The sequence below is a fragment of the Rhopalosiphum maidis genome, chromosome 3 (genome assembly GCF_003676215.2).
Source record: "Rhopalosiphum maidis isolate BTI-1 chromosome 3, ASM367621v3, whole genome shotgun sequence".
NCBI classification, from domain to species: Eukaryota; Metazoa; Arthropoda; class Insecta; order Hemiptera; family Aphididae; genus Rhopalosiphum; species Rhopalosiphum maidis.
The window spans coordinates 2432634-2453340 of record NC_040879.1 but is presented as its reverse complement, the minus strand read 5'-3'; the positions used below and the strand labels follow the sequence as shown (position 1 = coordinate 2453340).

Here is a 20707-nt window from a genome sequence, read left to right as displayed (position 1 = left end):
AACTTTTAACTTTAAACTCAACTCACATTTTTCTCTATTGACTTAACCGAACGAGTTAAAATAACTAGTTAACTTGCCCAGCCGTGAATATATGTACAATAGTAGTATCATCTACGTCTCTCGTCGGGGTGATTATGACTCGCCGTGACAACGGCACCGACGGTCCTAAGGCCGGATGCTGTAGCCCGTCATAGGTCAGGTTATAATAGAAGTTAAAATCGAATTCCGGAGATTCCGCCGAGGCACGTCGTTCACGCGTCCGCTGATAGGCGGATAACTCTGCCCCGTTAACGAACGCGATTTATTCGCGGTGGTCCGCGTCAGCAATAACACCGCTTCTGTTTATTTACTCGTCGGTTGATTTTGTTTTTCAGGTCTGGCCGACCGGATCAATCGCATTTGAACGCCGCCGCCGGACGCCGCGACACGCCGGACGTTAGTTTTTCGACCGGCGCCCATCGGAGGAGATCGCGCAAGGTCGAACGCCGTCGTCGCTTGCGGCCGACGCGCCAACGCCGCCGCGGCTTCACTCGTCGCACGCTATTATCGTCATCGGCACACCATCACTCGCGCGCCGGCAGCACACGGTGCAGTTGGGATAATACGCATCACCGCCGCGATGACGACGACCGCCGCCGTCACTGCGGACGTCCGGTCGTAATAGAGGAGGCGATATCCGGTATATTACACCTGCCCGCCCCCCAGCGGAAGTGGTGCGGCGGCCGAGAAGACACCGGAAGCAGCGGGTACCGGCAGCAGCCCATCGTAACATAGTGACGGGCGATGGCGTGGACGATGGACGAGGAAAACTACACGGCCGTGGTGCCCACGTACCTGTCGGGCGTGTTCGACTTCAACGGCACGGCGGACGGCGACGGCAACGAAACGGACGTCGGCGGCTACCTGAACGTGACCACCGAGATGCCGGTCCGGTACGCCCGGCCCATGTACGGTTACGTCATGCCGTTCCTGTTGCTGGTCACCATCGTGGCCAACACGCTGATCGTGGTCGTGCTGTCCAAGCGGCACATGCGCACGCCCACCAACGTGGTGCTCATGTCCATGGCCCTGTCCGACATGTTCACGCTGCTGTTCCCGGCCCCGTGGCTGTTCTACATGTACACGCTGGGCAACCACTACAAGCCGCTGTCGCCGGTCGAGTCGTGCTACGCGTGGTACGCCATGAACGAGGTCATACCCACCATGTTCCACACCGCTTCCATCTGGCTCACGCTCGCCCTGGCCGTTCAGAGGTAAGTGCCGCGCACGCGCATACAAACCGTCGCAAAGCGTTGCCCATCGCGATGAGCTTTCCTCCTCCACTTCCAACGGAGGCGCTCCGGTTTCCCGGGAGCACTACGTGGGAAAATATCGTTACGTTTTCCGGGAATACACGAGACGTGTTATGCGGGCAATGTAAACGTCGAGGGCAGTGGCGGGTTTAAGGAAAAAAGCCCAGGCGGCATACGATTAATGGGGCCCAATAATTTTGAATTGTGAATACTAACTCGTGGAGGACTTTTCCTCCCCTCCCCCTTCCCACACAAAACACTGTTAAATTAGATAGGCAGCAAAAAAATATAAAGAAATATTTCTTTAAATCGTCCAAACTTGATATAATTTCTAAATATCCTTATGAAAAAAAGATATACAAACAAAATTATTATTAAATTTAAGCAAAAAAAGGCGGGCAAGTGGTTATTGCTTTGCTCTATATATAGTAGAGATGGTGAGTGGGTCACTATAATCATCATAGTATAATAGATATGTTAAATTTGAACGCAATGACAGGTATCATTGTACACGAAAAACGATTCTGAACGGAGATGTTAGATCTGTTAGTCTAGAATAATTAGTAAGATATTTTATATTATTACTTATACTTGAATTGTAATATATCGTTATTGTATACTCGATTTTATAAAAACTAAATTTCATACGCTCATAAAATTTTTTCTATATTGACGCTGGAGTTTTTTTTTTACGGTTATTTGAAAAAAAAGTTATGGAGAACCTTGTATTGGGTTTTTTTTTTAACCTTATTAGATATAAATTACAAAAATTTTATGAATTTTCAACTTCAAGATTTCTCGCAAATATTCGCGATTTTGACATATTTAGTAAATATTTGATAGGTATTTGAACTTTTAACGCTTATGAACAAAAATTGAGACTAACAATTTTTGATTTTTTTTACTACAGTAAAAACAACTTAAAATAAACCTTGTATCAAATATTAAAGAGTTTTTGGAAAGCCAATTTTTTTTTATCGGCATTTCAGGAAAAAAAATTTAGAAAAATCGAAAATGTCAATTGTTTATATTAAATAGTTTAAAAATAAATCTAATATCAAAATGTTGTGAAAATTGCAAGTATTTACAATGGTTCGTTTTTGAGTAACAGCAAAATCAAAAAATCGGTTTTGTCGAAAAATGGTTATGCGTAAAAATTCCCGTATTTCTGTTAATGTTTCAGAGTTTTTACTGACGCTTTGGAAAACTACTGGAAATTTTTTACTTCCGACTCCCCCCAAAGTACCAACTAGATTCAATTTCCTTTTCAAAGAAGGGCTGAAGTCAAAAATCAAAGCACTATTATTAGTCAAAAACGTGATTACACACACAAAAAACATACGTCATTGTAAAATCAATACATTAATCACTCCGTTCAGAATCTAAAAATTAATATTGTTAAAGACATGATATCTTGTATGAGTTATATTAGTAAATAGTATACAATCTCTTTTGTTTATTAGTTATTACTTATGTAATTCAGTAATTGTAAATTGTCTTCTGTCTTTCTGTTCAGCAAATATCTTAATAGCTGTGTCTAGATAAATTTTATTAGCCACTGATCTTTCGATAAAATTTGCACTGTATTCATTCAAGATTCTTCAGTTTAAGTGGCACGACGATATTCTTTGATTATTTTTAAAGAACTCATTTTTCGTTCTGCACTTGCCGTACTAACAGGGAGTGTAAGAAATAATCTAAAAAGACTGCTGTAATACGACGCCGTGATAACGCCGTTAAATATCCACGAAACAGTATAAATAAAAATAGTTATAATGATGCCGGTATGAGTATTTAACTGTACATAGGCAATACGTACGAGTACGAATATATTACACAGTATTATTATTTTTAATTTCTAGCTTATTATTATCCCAATTATTACTTGATGTGTTAGAATCTATAACTTCAAAAATTTAAGAAATGACTAATTATATTTGAAAACTTTTGTTGTAATGAATATAAGTGAGGACTGGGACACAAGGTCCGGGAGCCTTTTCGGGTAGGGGCCCAAGCGGCAAATATCCATTTTTTTCCCGTTAAATCCGCCACTGGTCGGGGGGGGGATAATATAAATGGAAAATTAGGATTTTCACAAAAACACTGTATAGCTCTCGTTTGCCACGGGGTAGTCCGTTTGGAAACCAATTATTGTTATTTGTCCAAACGGCTGGCTGGCTTATTGCATGTAATATACAGGGCTTATAGCAGTTGCGAAGAGGCATTCATAATTCGAAGGGCGGGGTAATCGAAAATGTTTTCGTCGAGTATAACAAATAGATGACGCGTTTGTTGGAAAAATAATGTACTGTGTATAGCTTAAGACACTAAAAAACGACTTGCAACTATTGTAACAGCGTGTAAATATAAATTTATTTATATACGTATATTTTTTCAGTTTTTTAGTGACATTATCAATATTTTTTGAAAATAACTAAATAAAATAAGTAATATAATTGTCAAAAACTGTACAATAATATTATACAACTTTACTAAATTAATATAATATGTACCTACCTACTTAAACGCCTGCTTATTATAGTAATTTTGTTCTTTTTTTGTATATAAACAAGTTATATTCTACCATTCAATTATTAAATAATAATTGTAGTTTTTAAAAGACTTAACTGCTGTTAGTCAATCTGCACGAAGTCTGAATAACAGCCGGTCTTTTGGAAAAAAAAATAAGTAGTTTGTAAACGGACCACCTCATCGCAAAGAACCTTTTTACAAATAAACTAATTTTCCATATGGTCTACAACATAAACATACGAAAAGTATTAAGTACTTACTACGTAGGGTATAAATTTAAAAACCGGACATTTATTACACGAGAAACTACTGGAATTTAAAAATAGGTAAAACTATATTACATTGAAAATCAGGAAAGCATTGCACAAGAAAATATTATCAAGCCATTTTTAACGTATTTCTGTCAATTTTTTCGTTAACTACAAACGTATAATATAAGTAATGTTTTACCTAAAAGTACTAAGTCATTTCAAATTGAAATGGTTTTTATTTAGAGACTTTTTTTGTGGTATATTTTGCACTATGCAAGCGTAAATGTTTGGTATAGTAACAAAACGTACATTATTTCTTACACCATATACCTATACAAGTTAAACCGCTTAAATTAATATTAATGTTGCAATATTAATTATTAGCTTATTACCAATCATTCCGCATTCGTACAAATATTAATTTTAAATTCTAAAAAAAAACGTAATTTTTATTGAAATAATTATTTTTTTCATAGTTATGTTGAAAAAAAAATCGATCAGTAACATTAGCCAAAGAACTCCAATTTTTTATACCAAATACCAAACAATGGCAGGATTTAAGACAGATATTTTCTAATTTTAAGGAAACCTCTTTAAAAAAAAAAAACAACAGAAAACCATTAAAAGAATAAAAATGAAACAATGAAAGTTACCGGATATTCGCTTATTTTGTCATATTTCAGTTGAAAAGAACGTTATATTGTGATTATCCAATAGTGTCATAATTATATATGATATCTAATTTTACAGAACATGAGAAAAATCATGATTATAAATTATAATTAATGTAGTAGGTACAACTGTAATGCTCATAAATCATAATATTACAACAAAAATAAATAAATCAATAATTAATGTTTTTGGCGGTAGTTTCTTTCAATTTACACAGCTCTTAATAATTAAGTTTTGTACAAAATCATTACAACGATTCTTATCAGTTATCCAAATAAAATACTATCGATAAATTTCGCTATCTTTGTCAACTCCATTAGTGTTCTTAGATTATCTTTTTTCAGAAACACATATCGATCGACTGTCAGTCCTGTCAACTGTTTAAAAAAGCTAAAAAAAACATTAAAAATGACTTTCGGCCGCAAGTATTCAACAAAACATTCTTAATTGTGTTAAGATTGAACGAGAAAAGTCTAAAATGGACACATATAATTTAAAAATCAGTCGATATACTTAATTGGTGCACACTGATAATATGTCTATTAGTATTCATTACATTTTACTATGGTAGTTCTTAATAATAAGAATCGAATTCTCTACGATTATTTACCTGTTTGTATAAAAGTGTTGTTCATACTGTTCAAACTGCCCTAGTGGTTTTCCATTATTAAAATGGACGCTACCGAAGAAAACAAATGGGCCCGTTCTGTATATTAAAATACAATATCGTGTACCTATAGTAAATTATTACTATTATTATACCTACCTTTCCCCCACCGATCGGCAGAGATCACAAACTATGTCAAACACTCAAGACCACGTATAAGATTATATAATATAATACCCGATAAAATATTATCGCCCAGTCCGGTTTGCGGGCCCAACGAGTAAGTCTGTGGGTTGGGGCTGCAAATTAGCATATTTTCGCTTATTTATGCTGTATTATTATAATATTCGATTCATGAGTAAAACATATTGTGAACGGGTACAGAAATCCGTTCAAAAAATATGTAAATCTTTTTGAAATGATTTTACCGCGATACCGTCAAACGTCTATCTTTAACGGACACCCCCCCCCCACCCCCCATAAAAGAACCTTGGTATTAGGTACTCTTATAAGCGTTACGAATATTATATTTTACTCCCCTGTATAAAAATACACGGAAAAGGCGTAGCAAAGGTAACGTTTTACGACACCATAGTAGAATACATTTTTCGAAGTTTGCATTTTATTACTATTGATAATGTTCATAAAGAATATATATATATATATTACCTATATAGTGTAATACCCCAACTTGCTATGGTGAACTTGTATTTTATAACAAAAAAAAAAAAGAAAAAAGTTCTATTGTGTAGTGTATTGACGCCAAAAGTAGTCCCACATAAAATTAAAACGTTATTGATTTTCTTTATTTTTTACCAATGATTTTCAGAATTTGCACATTTCCTTAAATATTGAAACTCATTAACATTTTGTGCAATGCAAATTTTTCCTTTTACAAACAGGTGCCTTTAGCGTATACGGCGAAGTATAGTTCTGAATGCTACTCCTCTCTCACCCATTATTTTCACAAATGATTAATTCTTCGATACACCTATACTTTCAACTACTATAACACAAATAGGTTTTGCTCAAGTTACAACACAGTTGTTAAAAGCTATTTTATTAATGTAATCTTTTAAATTAAATTAAATTCAATATATTTATTGTCATACCTAAACTACTATAGTATGAATTATACTGCGATGTCTATACTCAATGCTATTATACAGAGAATAAAAAAGTATGTCTTATTAAGCTTATTCATCAATAACATAATAATATAGTTTAATTGTTTTAGTATATTTGTATTGAGTTTTGTAATTGAATTTCAAATTTTATATTTAGTTCATAGTTGTTAATGTGTTGCGCATATTATAATCGTTCGATTCAATAATCTTATATTTTGTTTTTGTACCAACGAAACGTTTTTTAAAGTTTCTGCTCACAGTATATAGTTTTTTGTCGTAAAAAATATTATCTTTATCAGTGAAACGATTGCGTTACAAACCAAATCACCTTCGATATAACATGACCTATAGAATTCTCATAATACAGTTAGAGAATTTGTATTATTCAACATTTTAGTAGGTTACAAAACTATATAGTGCGATTTTTGATGTAAGCTAATATACATTAGAAATACTTGAATATGTCAAACCGAAGATAATAACGTCCACGTAAAATTAAGTATAAGATAGATACGAGTACCCATACAACAATGGACCGCCACAGTGGTTTTATTAATAGAAAAAGTTTTAAAAATAATAGAAAAAAATTTCAAAATTAAACAAAGGATAAAACTCTTAAAAATAATAACACAAATAAATATAGCTCCCAGGGAAATAAGAAAATTATACCTGTTGTATTCTACGTGTGTCACGGCACTATTATGTTTTTATGTTTTCAAGTATGTAAAATGACACTGAAACATTAAAAAATTTCGTATAAATGCCAAGCACACAACAAAATTGGTATTTTATCGTTTGTAAGTCATTTTTTTTGTGTTTTGAGACTTAAACACATTTTTTACCAAAAAAAAAAAAAATAATAATAATAATAATCGATTTACGGTTATAATTTATTTAAATTTAAAATATGTAATATATCCCTGGTGACATTGTTACATTAGTTATACGTGAAAACTGTTTGTCCCAAATGAAAAATATGTTTATTTAAACAGTAATTTTTAAAGTAGTGCCTATTAGGGGTTATTTTTAAAATATGAAAAAAAAAGAAGAATTTATAGCTGTATCATTAATAATATTATTCCATTAAATTTTAGATTATTATTTGTTTTTACAATACATTTTAAAACTAAATTAGAGAAAATATTGTAAAGTAAATTAAAATTACCATTTTTATTATTTTTTTTTTTTTTTAATTAATATATTTCAACGTGGAAAATACACGGTGATTGCAATTAGTGGTCAATCTTCTTGCTTACTCTCCCAGTTGACTCTACTTTAGCGTCCTCTTTCAGATAACATTTTTTCAGCTTCTATATGGACTTTATGTTAAAACTTTTATTATATTATATTATGCAAGTATGAATGTATTTATTATTATTAGTAATATTTAAATTACAAAATTTACATAATTGGTGTAAATGTAATAGCACTGACTTTCATTTTACCTTGACGATGATGTCAAGAAATTTAATTAAAAAATGTTTTGTATTATTTCAAGAAATAAATTTTGTTTGGGATTCATGCATATAATATGAATATTACTTTTCAATCTAGATAAAAAATATTATGTTCAAAGTTACCGTGGTTAAAAATTATTTACTTACATGTTTCCAATTTCAATTTTGAAAAAGCCGTTACATTTTTGTAAAATGATTGGTTACAAAATAAATATAGCATATCAAATATCTACACATATATATATTTGACTACCTACCGACTATATTATTATATTTATTAAAATTATATTTCATATATTTTTATAAAATATGAAATATGCTTGGAATACAATTTAAGATATTTGTTCATTTAATACATTAAAATCTTTATCTTATTTTACAAGATTAATGACATTTAATTTATTTTTCAATTTAAAATAAAGCTGTGTAAATAGGTATAATATACATTATATGAAAAATATTTTTAAACTTTTTACGTCGTCAACTTAAACCAATTTTTTTTTATTACTTACTCATTTATGTATAGTTTTTTTTTTTGATATATTATTTGTATTTAAAACAATATTACCTATCAAAATATTAAGCTGGAATTGGGATTTATTTCAGGGTAATTTTTTTTTTATCTTAAGCTTGCCAAAACCACTATTACCATCAAAATTATTCAAATCCACCCAGCTATATCAACCATTGAAACCTAGAAATATATTTAAATGATACATTTGTAATAATTTTAATAAAAATTAAGCATATAATAGTCAATTATAAATGATTTAGGACCATACAGGATAACGATAACTCACCAAAACGACATTATTACAAACAAATTTATAAATTATAATTCGACGATGTGGGATTTATGTACTTATTAAATGTAAACTTACAGTATTTTACAAGCTACAGGAAAATACTTAAATAAACAAGAATCAAATTATTGTATGTAAAACAAAATATTAACGTTTCTAATTTACAAAATCACATCTGTTTTTAATTTTAATTTATTTATTTAATTTCTAATTTCAATAATCATTAATCAATTCAATTTTCTTCGACAGTCGATCCTGGGAAATATTAAGAATAGATCAAACGGAACAGAAGAAAAATCTGTGATAAAATATAAAATAGTAAAAATCCAGCATAAGGTTAATATCTATATAAATAAAATAATAGAGCTCTGCCCTCGTGCGCGCATCACGCAAAAACTACTAGATAGATATCGATGATTTTTTTTTCAGTTTTACTTCTTAGATATTTGGATTTTATACATATAAAAAAATATTATCAAAATATCTAATATTTAATATAAAGTTATTAAGCTTTAAGGTTTTTCACAATCTACGAATCTATCTTTTTTATAAGCAAAAATTGTTTTGTTGATTTCTACGTGATGTTGATAATGTGGATGAAAAACATTAGTAATTATTAATTATCATAAATTAGTATTATTTTTTAATGAGTGTATTATGTAAAGTCATAATAAGTTGGAAATATATAGATAAAATTCATTTCACATACAATTAAACTATCTTTGGGCGGTTGGTCTTTGGACAAATATCGAGTAATGGAAATTATTTTAAATACCACCAAAAAAAAAAAAAATAATAATAATAATAATCAAACATTTAACCAGACGCTCACGGCAGCTATCAACCATTAGATCTGATAAGATATCTAAAGGAAAAGACGCAAGCCGGAAAATTAACCGGATCAGAGCATCATCTATACTTCGAGAGCTGCTTACAGAAGAATTTATCGAGGACGATAATAATCGATCTCGAGAAAGCGGTATTCAATCTCTATAATGACTATTTATTTACGGATACGATACGGCCATATATAATTGCCATTGATCCGACGAATGATTAAAATCCGTGTAAAACGATAATATTGTTTGTCCACTTATGGTGTTACGCATTATATACAACCAAACGTATTCGCTATTTAATGCATTTTTTTTTTACGGTAAACTAAGTGCACGGGAACAGCCACAGCTTATGAAATATTACAGTGCACTTATAATGCTAACTTGTTATTATAAATCTATGACGTATATCCGTGTATTATTATAGTAATAGTGGTACGCGAAAGAATGCGCGTTCACGTCAATATACACGGGACTATCTGCTGGTGTATACAATAACTGGCATGCAGTGTTTTGTTATTACTTTTTTAACCACTAACCGGAAGTAAGAGACTCCCCGAAAACTCCACAAAGTTCATGTTTATTAATACTTTAACATCTGATGCGACCGACTAAAATGATAAGAACACGATAAATGTTGCGTAACATATCGTGAACTAGTATTTTATTATACCGAAATGTTTGTATTCCGGGTCGGTAACCGTGTCGGTGGCATACTGGTTTATCCGTATTATTGAAATCGGATATTGTGAAAAAAATATAAAGTTTTTTCTAGAAAAATGTGATGTATAGATGGTACAAAGTATTTTTTCGTTGTATACCGTGCCATACCAGCCAGCGTTGCAGGTTATTGTAACAATACTTAAAAAATTTATCGTATTACTGTAGATACATTTTTTATGTGAAATTTTAACGTATCGGAAAACGAACAGAGTATTACTGTATTAAAACGTTGAAATAGCATATTTTCTGCTGGTATTTTTTTTCCTATATATATATATATATAATATATATCAGACTCCATTCGAGGTGATATTTCAAGTAAAAAAATATCCTATTGTAGTTTTTAAAAATATAATAATATCAAACACTCGACAGTCATTCGAGCATCGCCCGACTACTATAGATCCATTTTGTATAATTATTATTACTTATTATCGGCAATCGCACGCGATGACATAACGGTGAGAAGAACGACGATACGCCAAATTTAGAAAAACAATTTCAAGTAAAACAATGGTGAATCGTTTATTTTTTTGTTTTCGTGTTCAGGCGACGGCGATAAGCGAAAATAATATTACATTATTAATATTTTATAATATAATAATCGTCGGCACATGGCCATTGAATCCATATTCCATAAAACGTCACACACATTCACATCGATAAAAGTCGTTAATAATTTATGAATGAAACCTTTTTTAGACGATTATTCAATTGCCAACTCCCCTCCGTTTAAACTAAATTTCATCTGTCGAAATATCGAATGTTTTATCTTATTTTATCGACGTCCCTGTTATTTTATATTTTACTTAGTGGATAGCTAAAAATAGATGTACATGTGAACCATAAATATATTTTTAGTGAATAAACAAAATTATTTTGTTACCCACTTAGGAAATATAAGTGGACTGTTTACAATCGTATCATCTGTTTTATACATAACACAAAACAGAACGTTTTAATTTTTTCGAAGAGTTAAATATATTTAATTTAACTATATGTAGGTCGTTAGTTAAATTGATTTTATACTTTTAAACTAATTAAACATATCATATATTGATTTTATTTTAACTCTTGTCAAGATAAATATTGGTGGTATCTGCCATAGAAAATATTGTTTTTCACCAAAGAAAGAAAATTACTTATTTGTTTTTAATCAATGTGTTTTTATATAAATCAACTCATATCGAGTAAGTAAAATGTGGTTCAAATGCTACATCAGTGTATATAATTACATTATTCAAGGATTTCGTTTTAGTGGTAGTCGGGATGCAATGAAATTGTAAAACATTCTTTATTTTCACTCAACTACAAAAATACTAAATTTACTATAAAATATTTATGACTGCGCATAATTTTCCGTACTGTTTGATATAATTTAAAAATATATTATGACTGTGACTTAAAATTTTCAAAACCTTAACTTTTATTGATATTGTTTATGAAACTAAACTCCACCCGTTATATGTTCTTAAAATTGTAATTATTCATATCGCTTTCTGAAATATTCATAATATACAAAATCGTCTACTCATGACACTTTTTATATTGTATAGTTGAACAACTTTATTTGTTTGTACTTTGTGTTGAGGGTTTATTTTATCATATTAAATTTAATGGTACTTTATACCTAAGTAGTTACTTAAATTTTCTCACTGAATATGTATAAAATAAAAATCACTTAAGTGCTTATTGAACAATTAAAATAATTTATAACTTTGAATACACGATAATAATGAGTAAATCGCTTTCATACAGTTTATTATTACTTATCACACTCTTGCGAAGTACATGACCTATCAATATTTTATAGAATGAGATGTTTTTTATATTAGTGTATAACTAACTATCGTATTATGATAAGTTGTTCAAACAAATAAAATTACTAAAAACTGTCCACGTTCTTAGGTATACTCACTGTAGGAAAAATAAAAATTACATTTTTGTGGATTGTTCGTATCTTTTCAAATATATTGAGGTGGATATGATTATAATCGCCAAATTTAACAACAAAACAAAAAATATTGATAGTAAAATATACATATTTAGATATAAAATTACAGCAATTACGTCGAAGTAGCTGTTATTGATGCGTTTATAGGAGAAAAGTCTTATTCTTATGGTTCGGGCCAGCGGCGTTTGTGATGGCGGCGGCGAACAAACCATGAGTCGCCGCAATAACGAATGCAGTTCGAGTCACGGAACATCTGACTTTTGCCGGTTGGATGGTAACCCCGTATGGAAACGTCTAAATAAATTATTCAAACGACGTGTGTGAAAAGGAAGAACAAATATAAATGTTTACATACCGGCGTATATACCTACCGTATATAGTCTATGACCGTTTCCCAACTCTTGGGTATTAAATTAACGGCGAAATGCATAATAATAACGCAATAGAAAATGCGCAGCGAACATGCGTATAGGTACACCGCGGCCAAGGAGGACGGCATTCTCCGCCCGGGAAACCGCTCGCAAATCATATTTACGAATTACTTTTCCGCCGGGTTTGCGAAAACCGTGCATAATTCATACGTCTCACATAAGCCCATAAAAACTACACTACGAGCCGCAGTGTCTACACACGGCACAGCTGCCGCCGCGCAAGCACATCGCCCCGCACTTGTTACGATGAAATGTTATTATCATTATAGAACAACGATCGTCGTGAATTAAAATGTATAAAATATGAAATTGTAATTGACGCACATCATAAATCGGACCCCCGTGGGATAATAATCGTTAAAAGAGCTCACGGGGGCACTGAGAATCGGTGGCCGTAACATCAATTTGAATACCTACGCGTATAATAGTAAAATAGTATTACAGTAAATTTATACTTAGGTACGAGTGCTTCACTACCTGTTCGGTCTGCGGTTACACATCTACACCATAACCGTTCTGTATAAACTACCAAATTATTATTTATCGGTAATGTTTTTTTTTTCCTCATTTTTATTTAAAAATACTCAATTCAAACGTTAAATAAGAACATAATACGGAAAAAGAGAACGAAATACTCATAGGTATAAGTTGTCACGGTGTTACTTAGAGATGTACCTAAGCTTGGTACATTTTCGTTAGTTATACATGTGTTTTAGTCTGAGTAGATTAGATAGGGATAAAATGACACGAAAATAAATTATTTTTAAAATGTTAATAATTTATCGAATTGTGTATGTACATTTTAGCGGTAAATATAATTACATATTATCTGTAGCTATTACTAATGCGTAACATAGCAAATATTATATTCCGAATAACCAATTTTAATCTGTAATTTTTATTATTGGAGATAATTAACATACGATAAAACGTAAAGGTAAAGAATTATACGAGTAATATAATAATATGATCAGTATCTAATGATATTTATTTTATTTTCATGGTTCATGTAAAAATATACAGATTATTTACAATTTTAAAATGCCCATAACTTTCTTCAAAATTAAAATGTCATAAAAACCTTACGCGGGACCCCAGATAATATTCTTATCTCACGTATGCGTAATATTTTTCAAATAAATGGAACGAAAATTTAATGCAATAAATAAGGACAAAATATTATATTGGTCACTCGTTTCGCTTCGCTTTACTTGGGCACGATAGCGATGTTAGGTCAGTTTTTTTGTAATAAAATATACACACGATAAATAATTGCAAACTATACATACATTTAATCCACCAGTTTTATTACAAGTTTTGATTTTTTATTAGGATATAGTAAATCTCTTATTATTTTATTCAAATGATGACTAACATTAATTATTAACATACTACTTAAAGGCCACATTCTAGAAATTAGGAACCTACATATAAATATTAGTCATACAATTTATTATGGCTCGTTTCAAAAATATAAACTAGTTTGTAAAAGGCTCGTGATATTTGAAAATTGAGGTCTATTTAACTTTCTTGAATTGAAAATAAACGTGATCATTAAAGACTATTATATGAAAACTATATATTATGTGTATAACTTTATATATTATAATAATGTATATTGAGTGAATGTATGTATGCGTTAATTAATGTATTGTTACCTACTAAATTAGTTATTGGTTAATTTGGTTAAATCAAATTCAATTCAACAATAAACCATCGTCTTCGAAGAATGATTATCATCGGATTGTGGTTAAAATAACTAGTAAAAGTGTTTTTGTTTTTCCAACGCGCTTTTCTACAGTTTTTTATTGCATTTGGATACTTATATTAAAACTTTTGAAAAAATTTATAAAATTTAATATAACTACTTTTAACTACTTACCTATTAGTTGAGATATCTGATTAATGCATTTTTTGGGTAGATACTTTTGTCACAAAATAATGTATAGGTAGATACATTATTTGTTTTGGCGAGACTCTGATATAAATTTTAATTTAACACAATTTTGAAATGCATTTCTGTTAATTCTCAAACTTTTTGATTTGTTTCGAAATAATACATCATTAGTCAACGTTTTATAATATTACATCATAATAATGATTATATTACCCATCACAACGATTGAAAAAATATTTAAATCATCTAGAAACTACAATCATAATATATACGTTTTATCACCATTTCCAATACATTTTTGGAACACTTTATTGCTTCATTATTCATTTTAAAGTTTTTTTTTTTTTACAAACCATAACCGTTATACATTTTGTAAGCACCAGAAAGTGTTTCCATATTTTATGGATATATTATAGTCACGTAAACAAACATTTGTTTCTCGTAATATATCATAGTGATAAACTGATATGAATCACTATCGTCAAACCAAATATTTTGAAAATTAATTTTTCATTTATTTTATATCATAATTTCTTGATTTTTTTTTTTTTTTTTGAAAGCTGGAACTATAATAAAAAATTGTTTAAGTCTATTTAAGTAGGTACCGATATACCTATGGTGGAAGCACACAATACCATCTATTTTTAGTTATATTTCAGTATAATGACCGTAGTTTAGTAAAATATACTATATTAATATGCATACTAAATGAATAAATAGGTATTGCATATATCTTACATTGAATTCACGAGTACCCACTATTCGCATTTGAACAATTACTGTTGTAAATTAATTTTTCAAGGAAGCAATGTAATCAATAATCATATATTATCATTATTTTGACATTATACTAAATTAAAGTTTGATATGATTTCTTAGAAATCTTGATTTTAGATGTAGAAATATAATGATTTCATAAATTAAATCGTAATATATGAAATATAATTCCTATAGAACATAGTAGATATTATATATTATTAGGTACTCAAATTGTATGAAAATTTCTAGATTCTAATGTAATTAATTACATTAATATTTAAATATTATTGATTTATTGGATGTGTACAAAATACAACAGCATCGTAATATTGATGTATGAGTAAGATCTGTATTTTATTATTTTTATTTGAACAATAATTAATTGTGTATTAGTGAAACTTATATAGTTGGAATAGGTGGAAACCATAGGATTTAAATTAAACTTATCTTTTTCCTTAGATGTTTTTTTTTAATATTATATCATAGTGTTAATCAGTATTAAGTATTAACCATAAAATACATGCATTTTTAGAGCTTCAATATTTTTATGTAAATAAAATAAAACATTTTTATATATTCTTTTTTTTAAATAATAAATTAAGCTCACTATACAGTTAATAATAATATCATAAAAAAATGAATGTTATAGATCTGAAAATATTTTATTCATGCTTCAGTTTTTTTTTTAAGTAGTGTATTTAAGGTATTTAAATCTTTATAATCTTAAATGAATAATTACTGATCTTTTCACATCAACAAAAGACATAATACATTACCTTGTTGCTATTTATCTATGGATAAACATACATAAATATTCATTTGAGAATTTTCTTTCCTTTCTGTCAATCTTTTATTAATATTTGAAATATGTAAAAAAAAAAAAAAAGAATATAAATTTCTAAAATATAATTTTAATATTTTTTTCTGGTTCAGTTTATACATAACCTAAAACAAAAACAGCTCCTATTATAATTAATTATCTCACATGGTTTTACATTGCAATAGAATAATAATCTACCAGATAAATTGCCTATAGGTAATTTTTGATTATTTTTTTTTTGAAACATTGTTCATATTAATTAAATATGAGATAATTTTTGTGCTCTATCTGTACATTACATTATGTTGAATCCGATTGAAATTCAATTTTATATGATAACAAGTAATTTTCCAATAAAATACATTGCATTACCGTAGTGCCATTAATCAAATAGGCATATTTATGAATAATACATCAAACGTTTTGTTTTCGATTTAACTCTGTTAGCTTGAATGATATTATGATTTGTTATATGCATATAATTATGAATATAATATATTATTATCTGCTTGATTAAAAATAAATTAATATTGATTAATTACTGAAATTCTAAACTAAATAGTAATTAAACACGTATTAAAATCGATCATGTGTATCATAATAAGCCATGATAATATTTTAAATGCCAATCAAATTAATAGTGATGGTTAACAGTTTCATAGTAAAATTTATTATTTCGTTTATATAGTAAGTACCTGTCATCCAATTAATATTTGAAACTTATTTATTGTACTTATCTAGTTCAATAATGTATTGCTGGTAGATAAGACAAATTTAATTTTCTTCCGATTTTATTTTGCAAAAAATTATATTTACTAAATTAAAGTGATTTTATTATTTTTCTTCCATCTTTGAAAAAATTAAAAATTATCTCATAAACACATTATTGTGTATTTAAAATAAATAAAATAGGTAAAAAATGTATGTATAAAGTTATGCACACAAAATTTTTAAAAAAAATATGGAATGAGAAAGTACAACGGTATACGGACTCCATGATTAGTCGAATAATGAAACTTACTATACATATTGTAGCTTAATTTGTTTTGCAGTAAGTTATACTCATAGGTTTTGGATATTATTTTGTCCTGTTTAAATTTAAATCATATTTTTTATAGTTTATAACCAAAGAAACAAATATATTTATACACAAAAACATTTACCTAACTCAATGATAGTAACTTGTTTTAAAATTAAACCTTGATAATATTGCGTGTTTGTACATTCAACTACAATAATTTAATAATATTAAATATTTTATTATATTATATTATATTAAAAAAAAAAAAAAAAATATATTTATATAATATTATATAATAACATATTATTTTAAGTTCAATACAATATATCATAAATGTATATCATTATATATATATATATATATATATAATCTATGAAAATTGTTTGGACAGCGACAATAGTATAATACAATAAAGTATAGGTAAAATAGGAGGTAGATATAATATGTTCCGAAAAATACACATACGTATATGTAGGTGCCGACAACAGTCAAGGCGATTTGGGTTCTGTACGATGTAATTAATTAAATTCAAATCTACCTTTTAAAATGGCTGGTTGAACACAAAAGGAGACCAGCGGGAAATCTCGTTTAGTACACCTATCTCGAGCTCTGACAACGCACAACGGCGTCATCTTCTTCCGCACCAAGTGACCCTTCTATATTCACTCCCTTTATTAATACTATTACCAAAAAGGACTTTTCGTCGCTGCGGGTAGGTAAGGCGCCTCATGTGTATCCTTAACGGTCGTAAAGTATATGCAAGCTGTACAAAATATAATCTGCATATAGTATTATTCGAACCATCTGCTCTAGCTGTACACTGCAAACATTACCTACGGCAGTAGTCTAAAATAACAAGTGAAAGTACCAAAAGAAAAAACTATATTAACACTTATATTATATATATTTGCGTATAATACCTGCCTGTATAATATAATATTAACATGGCAGAAACTACAACAACAACAACAAATATCTAACCAAAAAAAATCCATTATTCTTTTTTTTTTTTTAATAATATTTATTTTAATGGATTGTTCGTGTTCACCTAATATTTCCTTGCCACCTAAATGCGTGAAATGCGCACAGACACACACGCACTCGAAAACTTTCCCGGTTTAAACTGGCTGGTTCGGTTTTATATCGGTTGAACAGGTGTCAAGTCATAACATGCTGACAGAACTCTCGATTCGATCGTTTCCATGTAAATGCCTATAAAAATATCAGAATATAATATTATTTGTTTCGTTTTTATAGTAATTTGAAAATCGTTGAAAACGAATTTTTGAGATTAGCAATAAAATATTTATAACATTAATTTTTGAAACGAAATCGGGATTAATAATATAACCTAAATATCGAATAGCAGGTATAAACAAAAGGTAATAATAGTAATAACTTATTCAAATGAATCACTAGAACACGTACAATACCTACCCAAAGTATATTAAATTTGCCAAGAAACGCTGGGCGAATAAATAAATACTATAACCATATATTTATAAAGGTTTAAAATATACTTACTTAACAATAGGACATTTTAATTGGCTTCAAGGAACATGCATTGATTATAAATCACAACTTAGGTACAATAATATAATATGCAATTGAATATAATATTTATGGTATTCGCTCGTATTCCAGGATAATAATATAATTTTAAAGTTTGACGGTCCCGTAATGGTACAACCTAAATAATTCCTGCAGTAAAACGTAGATAATGGATGTCACCAAACGATAAAGTTACTACAATTTATAGGTGAAGCTGGTGAAATTGGATATTATCAATATGACTTGGTTTATATCTACTTTACAAAGACTTTCGTCATTAATGAGTTAATAATTTTAGCCACAGAGAACTACTTTTTGTTTAAAAATAACTTATAACTCAATAAGTTAAAATTTGTGATATGCAGTAACTAATCAGTTAATTCATTTTTCAGTCACGTTTAGTTAAAATATCTCAGTATATAGTATATATTACAAGGTGTAATATGGAGAAAAAACTTATATTTCTCAAATAAAAACTCTTATTTATACTGCAGTTTTTTTAGCGGATATTTTTTTTGAAAATTTTAGCATATTAAAATAAAAATTTGAAAGAGTAATTTTTGAGTTATTTAATTTTGTATACTAAGGATAATAAATCCATGATAATCATTTAGGAAATTTGGGCTAGGGTCATTTGAAAATTTAAGTAATCAATTTTAATCTATCACAAGATCATATAATTTATAAAAAAGTATAATAAATTATTGATCTCATATTTTAATATTTTTTCAATATTTCATATATTTTATATTTTTGTAAAACTATTTTTAAGGACTATTTTTCTCGATTAAACACTTTAAAAAAACATAAAAGCTGCTTATTTGTATTTCGATAATTGGGTATATTCAAATTTTCGAAAATATTATTCAGATAATAAAAAATAGGGGTTCTCATGAGAAAAACGGAAGATAATATTGTCTATAATAAATTACCTTTTAAAAAGTACAAATATTTTCAATTTATTTTTAAATATGGTATTTGAGTATATTTAAAAATTTCAGAAATCTAATTTTGAATAAATTTATTGTTAAAAGAAAAAAAAATGAGGATGAGCATGTTTAATGAATCACTTTGTATACTTTTCAATTGAAAATTATAGTCTCGTCCAAATACATTAACGTTTAATCTTTCAACACTATCAAATAACTTAGCTTAGAATTTAAAAATACGTTAGCACCGTGATGTCTTAAAAATTAAATTACCAAAAATTAACCTTATTATAATTAATAACTTCTGTTAGTATGTTCTATAATATTTTTTTAGTCTCCCTTTCTATATTTTTTCTGTTAATCACTCCTTTATGAATTCTTTTTACTATATATTATGCGCTTATAGCTTATATACTTTTAAAATTAACGTATGACACGGATTAAAATGTTTGAAAAAAAAAACTTATTTTATAAATAATTTTAAAACTAAATTACTTAGTTGGTTATTATTTTTAAACTTAACTTTTAACTTTAACAAACCTATAATGCAGAAAAGTGAATTTTTAATTTAAATTTAACCCGCATTTTTCTATATTAACTAAATTAGCTAGTTGAAGAAATAAGTAATTTGCAGTATTGCGCCTTACAAATGAAAATATTACAATGTATTATTATTTATTAAAAACAAAATCATTATAGTTTTTCAATGTCAAGTAACGACATTCGCCTCTAAAACTAGTAAAACCTATATCATATAATTTTAATAAAAAGAGTGTTTTGATAATTGTAGAATAAATAGGTAGACTCATCGACATACAATTATGTTGACGTCAGTTTATAGAAGAAAATATATGTATTTGTAATGTATTTAACGCTTAATAGCTAAATATACTGAAATACCGCATTAGTTGCCGATGCCAATCACATGTCGGGTGTATAGGTAAGCTATTGGTTGTCAATAAAAGTCCACCAAAACTTTTTGAATTCATAATACTTTATAACATTACTAAGGGCATACATACAGTATAAGTTTGAGAACGATATT

The 20707-nt window shown here is 28.9% G+C and overlaps 1 protein-coding gene across 1 annotated transcript in view; it reads left to right on the top strand.

The window, feature by feature from the left end:
- Positions 1–20707, top strand: part of LOC113560239 (sex peptide receptor) — a 223998-nt gene that overhangs the window by 105662 nt on the left and 97629 nt on the right. The window contains exon 3 of the mRNA XM_026966000.1: positions 375–1253. Within this exon, the coding sequence (XP_026821801.1) occupies positions 784–1253 (470 nt within the window). The 5' untranslated portion in view covers positions 375–783. The remainder of the gene's footprint in view (positions 1–374; positions 1254–20707) is intronic.